The sequence below is a fragment of the Poecile atricapillus genome, chromosome 1 (assembly GCF_030490865.1).
Source record: "Poecile atricapillus isolate bPoeAtr1 chromosome 1, bPoeAtr1.hap1, whole genome shotgun sequence".
In the NCBI taxonomy this organism is placed as follows: domain Eukaryota; kingdom Metazoa; phylum Chordata; class Aves; order Passeriformes; family Paridae; genus Poecile; species Poecile atricapillus.
Genome location: NC_081249.1, coordinates 124,295,253 through 124,307,045, shown reverse-complemented (window position 1 = coordinate 124,307,045; position 11,793 = coordinate 124,295,253). Strand labels below are relative to the sequence as shown.

At 37.8% G+C, this 11,793-nt stretch overlaps 1 protein-coding gene across 1 annotated transcript; it reads right to left on the bottom strand.

The window, feature by feature from the left end:
* Positions 1-1,692: 1,692 nt before the first annotated feature.
* LYVE1 (lymphatic vessel endothelial hyaluronan receptor 1) lies at positions 1,693-11,320 on the bottom strand. Its single transcript, XM_058854032.1, has 6 exons — positions 11,049-11,320; positions 7,542-7,701; positions 7,305-7,444; positions 4,698-5,000; positions 3,874-3,952; positions 1,693-3,168 (listed from the first exon to the last, which is right to left on the bottom strand). Exons 1-6 carry the CDS (start codon positions 11,128-11,130, stop codon positions 2,982-2,984), a joined length of 951 nt encoding a protein of 316 aa, XP_058710015.1. The 5' UTR covers positions 11,131-11,320; the 3' UTR covers positions 1,693-2,981.
* Between the last annotated feature and the right edge of the window lie 473 nt (positions 11,321-11,793).

The window sequence follows — 11,793 nt, the reverse complement described above, 5'->3', positions numbered from 1 at the left end:
GCCTATGTCTTACCCAGTCGCTGCTTTCCTGGGAGTAGAGACCGACCTGGCTGCACCCTCCTTTCAGGCATTGTAGAGTGATAAGGTCATCCCTGAGCCTCCTTTTCCCCAGGCTAAACACCCCCAGCTCCCTCATCATAGCTGTGCTCCCCACCCTTCCCCAGCTCTGTTCCCTTCTCTGGACTCGCTCCAGCCCCTCAATGTCCTTGCTAAGGGACCCAGAGCTGGGCACAGCACTCCAGGTGTGGCCTCACCAGTGCCCAGCACAGGGGACAATCCCTGCCCTACTCCTGCTGGCCACACTTATCCATCCTGACACACAGCACAGCTGCTGTATAGAGTCAGTTTATTTAAGAATAAGCTCTGCAATAGCTGGACTGACAAAAACAGGATCACTTTTCACCTTGCTGCACCCTCAGTAGATGCACCCTCAGTGCTGCACTGCCCGGGGCTCACAGTGCCTTCACTCTTAACCGTGAGCTCTATTAAATAGTGATTTAAATGATGCTTAATGGAGTCTGAGTGCTTGGCTCAGTGGGATCATCCCAGGCCACAGCTGCTGGTGCAAATCCTGGTCTGCAGGGAGGATGTGGGTGGTGGATGTGAGTGGCAAAGGTCAGTGCTCACTGACCTTTTCACAAAAAAACCCAACACCCATAAAGGACAGCAAGCCATTGAGAAACAGTCATCCTAGGACATCCTCTGGGTCATCCACATCCTGATGCCACAATATTTAATTCTACTTTTTTTTTTTTTCTCCTTAATTTAAAGAGGAGAAAAGGAGTAGTACTTCCTCTTCCTGCCTGCTTCTGTTCACACACGGACACACGTACTTCCCACGACAAAGGCATCCCTATATTCCAGACAGGGATTGTGCTGGACTGGAAACCTTGCTGTATTTCCTGCAGGCCAAGCACCCCTTTTGCCTAAGGTCAGCAAACATCTGTGGCCTCAGTGTGGGAATTTCAGTGGTGTTACCATCAAGTGACAAGTACAGACTGTGCTCTCCTGCTTGGAGGGATTAATTATTTGTCCAAGGTGCTTGAGCAGCTCTGGCACATCAAGGAGCTTCAGAACTGTTGAGAAGGTCTCATTAAAAAGTAAAGCACCACACTTGAGAAAAATCAGAAACATAATGAAGAATTTCTCTTAAGTTTCTGCTACCTCTGGTTAATGGTTTGATGTTTGACACTCTTGGTCTAGATATTTAATAAATGTTTCCTGTTTGCGTTGCAGTAGTGCATCCCTTGCAATTCCATTAAACAATGAGCAGAAATGTTTTGTACTTTCCAATTCCAATGTGACCGAGTTGTGCTAACTGCATAGAGACAATATCAAATACAGTACTTGTTGATGAGTACTTAGAGCTGCCTTTGTTCCATACACAGCAGTGTAACAGCTCCGTTAGCCCTTGTGGTGTTGGCATAAATTGTGTAGTGGAATGGAGGGGCAGATCAAGCCATGTGCATTGCTCAGGTATCAGTGGGAAGGTCAGGATGAAAACTGAGTTTTTAAAGCACATGAAAAAATAAGACACTTAGAGGTTAAGGCAATATCTTATTAAAACAGGATCAATTTTTTTAGCAAGTAAACACTTTAAGGGAAAAAACTCACCCTTATTTAGCTCTAAAACAGAAACAATATTATAATTATATCTTACATAATATATATATATAATAACTGTACTGAATCGCTTGGAGGCATAAAATATTTCTGAACTATCAAAAAAAAAAAAAAAGGCAAAAAGAGAAAACAAAAAACAACCCAGGGAATCTCTAAGTATGATGTTAGAAATTCACTATAAATCACTACTAGTGGAATGTATAAACGCAATTTTAAATTTTATGTGAATGGAAAATATCAAAGTTCATAACCCAGTATCCTATACTGTTGGAAACACAGTATAGGTGAGCAGTTCTATTGCTTTTTTAAAAATTATTATTATTATCTTACACTATGTTTTGCAAACTGCCTGATGAAAAAAAAAATCTTCCTTTAGCATAACAATGTCCTTCACACATAAAGATAAGTTATCTGAATTCTTTATTCAGGAAAATATTTGATAAACTGCTAGTGTTGTTATTTAATAACAACTAATTTCTTCCGTAACATTAAGGTTATATGAGTTCTTTTTACCATGAGACAGTTTTCATGAGAATAAATTGTCCAGACAAACATATCCAGCATAGTTTATTTTTTTATGGAGTGCTGTAGACATCCCATACCACCTGAGACCTTTATTATGAAAGCCACACTTAAATACACACAAAAGATCTCCAGTATAACTCTTGTTCAAGGGTTTTTTATCCCCCTCTGTCAAATATCTGATGTGGAAGAATGATAATTGTTTCAATAAATAAAACGGTAAATTATGTAAACAATGAAGGCAAGTAAGTTATTCATTGCTGTAAATATATATATATAAAAACATCAGCATCTTTGTACCCTTCTTTGGGCATTTAAATGACAGTGGGTTAATCCTTTGAGTTTTTACTCCCTTGTAAACAGAACTGTTTCTCCTGTTTGTAAACAGACATTTTTAAAAGCAGCATGCAATACTGAATGGAAATAAGCTAATCTACATGAGGAAGAATTACAGTGTCAGCATTTTATTTTAGGCATTAGGCTAGCAGACATCCTCCAGCCAGATATAAAAATATATTTTTGTTATATATTTATCTGAATTCCATGCAAAGAGCTAATGTAGTGATTGTTGTTAATAGCATATTCCTAATTGCTTCTTTATTAAAGATGAAAACCGAGCGGTAATATGGATTTGGAGAATTTATTTCAAGTAAATAAGATACCATGTTCTTCTGCAAGAATATTTGTTGCCAAAGATGTAATTATTAAAAAAAACAAGGTTTCATATGTAAAAGATAGAGGAAATATGAGTATTTACAATCACTTATGTATGAAAGCACTGCTAAGTTCTGTGTGCTTCATTTTATACTTCCACCAAGAACTGGACGTTCTTTCCTTTAAACTTCTGCTTCTAAACATTTTACTGTGGCCTCAGGCTTAGTTTTACACTCTTCTACCTGATTTCCATTATTCTGTGTTTCCTTTTCAGGTGTTTGGTCATTTGATTTTGTCTCTTTGAGAGCAGTAGTGACAACTGTTTCTTTTTGCTGATTCTTGTTTAAAAATGGTAAGGTTTTCTTGTACCTTTAAAAAGAAAAAAAGATAGTAAAGCAGAAATACTGACATAGTTTGGTAGTATCACTCAAACATCTAGAATTAAATTACCATACTCAAGCCCAAGTCTGTCAGAGGATAGTGGCATGCTAGATAATTTTATTTTTTCCAGCAGTGTGCTTTCTAAAGAAATATTTTGGTATTTTTCTAAAAAACAGACAATGTATATTCAGGATTTGTGGTGCACAAGGATAAAGCTGTCTGGGCTAGGGCATGAGAACTACACAATTTTTAGTAGCATTTAATGATGCACTGTATTGAAGGTCTTTAAGTTTGACAAATAAGTTCAACAATTACTTTTTTCTGAACAAAATCATAGTGCAATGATAAAAACTTTCACCTTGAATTTGACATAGGAAGAAAGAAGAATAAAACTGCATAAACAGGTTTATGTATGAACAAATGCATATTTCAGGGCTGCTATTTTGACACACTTGGAAATGTTTCACACTAGGCATGGTTGACCAATTAAAAATAGCAATTTTTTTTTTGTATTCCTTTTCTAAAACAGGTGGTGGCAAGAGCAACAATAAACTTATCTGCATAAATTTGTGCAACACTGTCATGTTATCATCATTACTTCTCTGCTCTTTAGTATATATTTTAAATATTCAGTGATTGCACTCTAGGAGTTAATTCAGTCCAAGAGAGGGAAAAAAAAAACCAGCAACTTACTTTTTGATATAACAGACTGCTAGAACAACTGAAATAATGAAGAAGATGATTGCCAGTACAAGAAGTGCAGTGGGGATACCTAGGGATAAAAGTGATACAAACATAGAGTTTTTATTTATGTACTTAAAGCTGATGTTCTGAAGACTTAAGAGCAAAAATCTGGATTCTTCTAAAACCAGCCTAGTATAAGAGTACATGAAGAATATTAGGAAAATCAAAAGGTGAGTTAGAGTTACTCCTGCTCATTTCTTTCAGGATAGACTAAAACTGTTATTTAGGCCATCCCTGACAGATATTTGTCTAATCTGCTCATTGGAGGGCTTTCATAACCTGCTTAGAGAACACATTCTTGTGATTAACTATCCTTACAGTTAGCATGCTTTTCCTCATATTTAGACTGTTTCTCCTAATTAATCCTAATATTGTGTATTAGGATTGCTTACTCACACTTCACATCTCGAGAACAATTCTCCTTAAAACTTTCTTGGCTTCTTTTGGTGTTAAGAGCCTAGCGAGTTTTCCATTACACTGAGAGTGTTTGCCAAGATTATTTTCAGAAATTTCTTTACCCCAAATCACATTAACAAGAATGAACTTACACCATTTCATATTAAAATTTAATAAAATCAGATTTTAGCTGTTATTAAAAACTACTTTAAAATCCTCTGCCCTATAAGATTTGTTCTGAAAAACCATAACACTCCTATTCTTCCTCCAGGTTCAGCTATATCAAAATGGATGGTGGAGCAGCAAACAAAACTAGCGGTGAACAGTTTGACTACTGACTTCTACATAATTCACTCTTTTCATTAAATAACCTTTACCTCCAAAAACAACAGCATCATTCTTAAAAGCCAGGTGGGGAGTGTGCCTGGGAGAGTCAGTGAGTGAGTGCTCCTCTGGCACCGGTGTGGTGGGCCCCTCTGTTGGTAGGATGGTTTCAGTCACGCATACGACGCGAAATCTCTTCTTCAGGAATTGTTCTGACTCAGTCACAGTTACAGTGGGCACTGCTGTGATGTTCTCAGTCAAATCAGAGGCTGAATATTCAGTTAAGTCCCTTGATGCAGTTGATGAAGGAAATGTGGTTGTAGCTGGGTCTGGTTGACATGAATTAATCTGGACATCTGCAGCAGAGAAAAGAAATATATACAGGTTGTATTGGATGCCAGTTTTGTACTTACTGCACACACATTTATTGAAATTGTTCCTCAGTCTTTCCCTTCTGGAAATTATTATTTTTTTGTTCATAAAAGCTTCACCCAAACCAGGCATTCCTATTTCAAATATAGATTATGTATCTGAAATTACATTTGAAATTTTGCATTTGAAATTACTAATTCAAACGTAGATTATACAGCTTTTATTATTACTTGCATAGTTGCACACTCCTTTGAGCAAGCATGGTACTCATTTTATTATTCCATACCAATGACTATATTCCTCATGAAAACTACTTAGAGTAATACTACACATAAAACTCAACAGTATAACCTCCCACAGAGCAAGAAGCTTAGCTGCAGATTCAATATTCAAAAATATTTAAATTATATTATATACATGTACAAAATATATGCATATACTGTTGATACTTGGAAAATTAATTCGATTTCCTGTAAAAGAAAAATGTAGCCCATAAAGGTTTCAAATAAATCGGAGACCAGTGTGAGATAATAAAGGGATTTGATTTTAAGTGGGGAGGAGAGGATAGGAAGTAAAAAATTTCAGGTTTGAGGAAAAATAAGTAATTTCCAGAAATTACATCATTTAACAGAAATGGATGTTGTCTGTATAAAAACGTAGGAGCAAGTGAAGTTTTATAAGGAATTGGAAAAGCTGAGTTCTGGATCAGGCTCCTGTGAAAATGTGAAAATTCAACTTTGCTAGTGAAATTCTGTAAAGCTATAAAAATTTCACTGCAGTAACAACCAGATTACAACATAGATAAAAGGGAAACGATGTAGGTACTGTTTTCCAAGTGAATCCTCGTGGGAAGTCTGATGACGCAGTCACCTTTACAGAATAAAATGCCAAAGGGCAGGGGCTTGACACTTTTTCCACTCTGGCTTTTCAAGAGTTTTTGGCAAGTTTTTGGCACAAGAAAATTGACAAAGTGAGCTTCTGACAAATAGTTTGGAATGGAATGGAAAGAAATGCTTAGAACAGGCAACAGTTTGGAAATTAAGATAAAGGACTGCAGAATCACCCAATGTGAAATTTACATTATATGGTTTTCTAACCATTGAGCAAGCTTAACTTTCTTCACACACTCTAACAGTATATATGTTTGGGGATTTTTTTTAATTAAAGCAAAACAAAGAAAATAATTTTGAGTTACTTGCTGCCTCTTTAGCATTTCCCAATCTACCCAACAGTTTTGATGCAGAATAACACACATTTCATGCAGTGAAACACAATGTCACACAGGCCTTCTCTCTACAGCTTTATCCTCTTTGGAACCTCCAATGCTCACAGTCACCAGGGTCTCAGGTCTTTACATCTTTGTATGGGAATATCCTGCATCTCCATCTCTCTCCTGCTTTCCAACCCTTTTTCACACAGTGTTCCTCAAAACTTTTAGGATTTTTCACATATCCTCTTGTTTTTGTTGTCTAAAACTCATTGGCAAAATCAAGGAACTGATTATAAATAATGAAGTGATCCTTTATTTGGTCAAATTATTGGGATCTATTGTTATGTAATAACAATAGATGTGGGTCACAAGTAGGAACACAACATCTCTAGTTACTTATTTTTAGTTAATACCACAGAAGCCATTAAGAAAAAATACTGATCTGTTGTGCTGAGATCTAACTTATATCAAGGCCTGAGTTCTACTGTTGCATCTTCAATCTGTAAATAGCCCAGTGAGGGGAAGGGCAGGTCTTTTCACATCTAGGAGGATGCAAATTAAAAAGAGCTGTTGGATTTTACTGATTATAGATTGGGAATCTAATTAGTTTTATGGTCTCTTGGTCATTTTGGCTTATAATTTAATTTGGCTTAATGGATACACTTCCCTTTAGAAAAAAAAAAATCCAGTTTTCCTGAAGTACCCCACTCTTGGCCTTTTTGCAAGAACAGACACACCACATGCAGACACCCTGATTAAAGATTCAATCCCTCTCTTATCATACCCAAATAACCAAAACCTATTATGAGCGCTGTGTCAACATAATGGAATGGTAAAAGCAACTCTTCCTCAAGAGCTTTCATGGCAGCACCAAATTATTAATTGGCATTAACTGAATTCACCTTTTTCACTTCTTGGAAGCTTCTGAGCTAAGAACAGCTTGACAATGTTTAAGACTGGGAGAAAAGGGTCAACAGATCATAGGAAACTACTCGCTTTTATAATTTTTTCATGCGGATTATAAAAAAATTAATATAAGCCAAAACACATAGAAAATGTAGTTGTCATGCTTACATACCTGAGGAATTGAAGCAGTAGAGATGAAATTTTTTATCCTTGCCAGCATTCCATTGTGCTATTCCAGTTTTTCCCTGACCACACTTCTGGTTGGACGTTATCCGAGGAATAACAGCAAATCCGTCTTTCACCCATCCATAGCTACAATAAAAAACATCAGTGCTTTTAGTAAAAGATTTATCACCAGCCTTTAGCTGTGAAGGCTAAAGGTGATGAGCCACAAACTGGTGGCACTTACTTGCATGTTTCAAAGCCATGTTTCAGAGCCTCTTCAACTTGTTTTTTACTTGCCAGCTGTAGATTGAATCGATTACATCCATTACTTGCTTCTGAGAAATTCGCTTTCTGATCAAGATAAATTCCTATACCCTTGATCCTGCAGGGTGAATTAATGGAACCTGTAATTAAGCCATAAAATAGTCATGGTTAGTATTTGAATATTAACATTTACTCCTCATGAAGAATTTAAGATCAACTGAATTGAACTTTTTTTAAAGTTTCTAGCTTGAGGATAGCAGAAAACTGATTTATAGCATAAAAGACGTATTTTAAAAATAGAGTGTATTTTTTAACTCAGTAGTCTGGGGTTTCAAGACGTTTGACTGTCATTAGACTAAATGCATATAGAGCCTTTTTTCTTTCTTTTCTTTCTTAAAATAAATTAAAGCTAGCTGTTGCACTGAGACATTACTTCTTATCAAGATGGTAAACTATATACCAGCAAAGGAATTACACATAATTTCTCATGGAATTAATACAGCAACAAGAAAATGAAAAGGTTTTATAATTTCTGATGTTCCTTATTGCTCCCAAACTCTTTTTTTCTTTTTCTTCCTAGCTTGTCATGATGCTTCCATCCCCCAGCCACTGTCAAGCGTTCCATTTACTGTGTTAGGCAGGAAGCAGGAAAAGATAGGCCAGGTGAATTTAACACTTTTCCAGGCAGTTCATCCAGCTTTTTAAACAGCCAAAGCTGGCACAGTCTTTGTGACACCTGCACCAGCAAGTGCACAGCTCAGGTTACACCTGCTCTTCTTTCTCATCTGTGTTAAGGGCATAGGAGAAAATTCAGGATTTGGCACAAATAAGGAGAATTTTGCCTCCATATTTTTACTGGGAAAAAAAAAAAAGATTCTTTTGGAGTTACATGCAGTAATTGCCCTGCCAAATGAAACATTTTAGCATTTCGTTGCAGATATGTCAGATAACCACCAGCCACAGGTGTTACTTCCTTGCTCAATATGTTTGTCAGACTATTCACTAGGTGTGTACACTAAGGAATATTTCATAAGATCTGTGCTTCAGAATACAGGCAGTCCATAAACTCTCAAGGCAGGATGAAGTGATGCCTCCAAATCCACCCCATGACTTCTTAACAAGACAAGTTAAACTGAATTTTACAAATGAAAAGATAGAATTGGCAGCCAAGCCACTCTTGTGATGGGAAGGGGAAAAAAGGTGACCAAGCTTGTGTGGAGGGCTAAGAAACCAGACAGGCTTTTAGCTCCTGCTCCCACTGGATGTGGTGGGGCTGGAAATGGCTTTTGGAAAATGATGCATCTCTGCTGTCCTCACCTTTAGTTTAAATATTTGGAAGAGATTTTTGAATCAGGTGGTTTTATCTCAGCAGAGAGGGAAAGCCATTGAACCTTTCAGCAATCCCCACAGACAAACTGTGGCTACATCCAGCCCTGACATGAACATAAGTCAAGGCCAAACACATTGCAGGGGGATGCAGAGAAGCCCTGTTGCTCAATGAAGGTGTGTGCCCTGTTATCAAGGACTTCAAGGCTGCCTTATTTAGTCTATTATTTCCCTATCTTCAGATCTGAGCCAATTCAACTTTTAACAAAAGTAATGTTGAGAAAGGAAGCTTCTCAATGACCAACTTTACAAATTTCAGATAAAGCTGAGCAGCTGACTGAAAGGAATTTAATGAAATCTTAGAAAAATTATCTAGGTACTTATGAGCTGTTACACTCATTAGTCATTCAATTACAGAACAAATATTTTCACATGTGTATTGCATGACAGATACAAAGCACAATATAGAAATTCAGTGCCAGAAACTGAAGGTGCGAATGATAAGAATAGTGTCTCTAGGATATGGACCAAAGTTGTGTCTTAAAATTTGCTAGGCCTTTTAAAACAAATCAGTGATGTAAATGATAAATTTTGTAAAACTTAGGAATTTCACACTGAGGAAGGAATCCAAAAAGAGAATAGTAGCCTCTTCTAGTCTCTGTCACTTCTTAACTCACCTCTGAACTCTGTTCTAAAGATGACTGAGTTTGTACAGGAGGCAGACTAATCCTTTAGAAGTATATTATCCTTTTTGGTCCACAAGCTGCACTTAGCTGTACTTTAAGCTCTGCTCTGTTTAGGTAACCTAGTACTGGCATATTCTGCTCACTATTTTGATCGTGGGTTAAAAATTTGGTTTACTGCAATAAGTGGGAAGATCTAGACAGAAGAATCTGACAGCAAGACAAAGCTGACACAGAACAGGAAAAAAATGGTTCAATTTTTGTAAGCTGTGGATGTTGGCCTTGTGTATTAGTTATCATTTTCCTTTTTTTGTGGGGGGGAGAGGGGGCAGTGGGAGCTGTTGTTTTTCTCTTTGCCTTGTGTCTGACCTTCACTCTGATTTATTAGTTCCCTTTGGCTGCTGGTGTCAGGGAGCAGCAAGCATGAGGCTGTTCCACAAGGAAAGGGGCCCAGAGCAGAGGGTGACAGGCAGGACTGTTCCCTCACCAGCCAGGGCACAGTCCCACAGTGGGGATGGTGGCAGGTTTCACTGCCAGCCCCAAAGAGCAACACAACTAGTTAAACACCCAGAAAGTCCATTTGGGTACAGCAGGAGATGGTGCTACACATGCCTGAAATCTATCCTGGAGACAAAATTACCTACAGCCTAAATCCAGAGTCCATATGTGGAGCCTAGTCAGCAAATCACTACAGGAGGGGACAGGACATGCCACAAAACAGCTCCAAGACACAGCTGGAGATCAGACCTGAGCTTAACTGGAGCTCTTGGAGCCATGAGGGTGCATGAGGTGTCCCATGGAAGGGCACTTCCTCAAGCTCTCCTTTTCCCCAGTGGAAATTGTACAGTGTTGGTTTTGCTGTTAGGTACTTCAATCCTGTGGAATTTCAGTAGGACTTGAGCATATAATTCACTCAGTCCAGAAGACCTCCAGTATGAACTGAGGAAATCAGTTGTCTGCAATAACTGTATATGTTCTTTAAGACAAATAGAACAAGCACTAACTCCTTGAAAATAGTGAAGCATCTGGAGGCTTCTGGTGTGCACTGAGCATCTGCAGATATCCCAGCAGCTACTGCAGTTAGGAGGGATTCTGTCAAGTTGATAATGGAATTTGAAAGAGAACTCATGGTCTCATGTTGTGCTCTCTGAAGATTGTACGAAACTGTTTGCTCTGGTATTTAAAATAATACAAAATAAAGCTACATTTCAATAGATCTGAGCTTAACCCTAAATGTGACACCAGATTTTTAAAATAAGCAGTTCTGTGCCATTTAGATGAAAAGGCTTCAGAACTTTCAGCAATTGAATTAGAACAACAATGAAAGTTTCCCTATATGCCAGTTTTTGTTGCACTGTATTCTCACAGCCCTGTGGTTTCCTCTGCCAGAAACGCATTTACACACACTCCTTCCCCACATTTTTGTTTGTAAATCCGGCTACTTTTTCCAAGACTTTAAAAAGTGGAACTTTACATACCTGTTACAAAGTAATTTTGAGCCAGGAATGTCATAACCCAGATGAAAGACACTGCTGAGGTAACTCCAAGATAATTTGCCATTGCCACCAACTTGGAAAAACTCGGAAAAGTAGGAAATTCAAGGTAGTTTGCCTCCTGTGCTAAAGAAAGTTAAGGTATTGGATGCTGTCAGATGATGAGATGACTTCTGGACAGCAGCTTCAGCTGTCACTGCACTGCTTCATAGTAAGAATGTCAGAGGCAATGTGCTGATTGTCCCACTCCAGGGCGAGGTCATGGACCGGAAATCCCTAATCACCCTTTCCACTCGCTTTCATGTAGGACTTGCTGAAAAATTTCACTACTGCTGATTCAGAAAGCACGGCTGAGGAAGGGAGATAAGGCTGTTAGACTGCTAAGTCAGTAAACACTTAGAAAGAGGTTCTTCTTTTGCTATTTTTTCCTGTTTTACTGATAAACAGATAATTATTCATGTTGACTATTCATCTGGTAAATAAAACAAGTCTTCTATTTTATCACAATATGCCAAACAAGATTTTTCTTTTTTTTTGGGACTGAAAGGGCACGCATTCCCTACTGTCCTACTTGTCTCGATGGAAGAGTTTTACTTGTTTCTTTTCCTTAGAGTTCCAATGCAAAAGTAGTTCCCATAACAAAAAGGTAATATGAAACTTATTTTTTAAGAGATTTGGAGATACACTACTGTAAATGGGAATTCTTGTGAGACCATAGGTACAGAAGTGG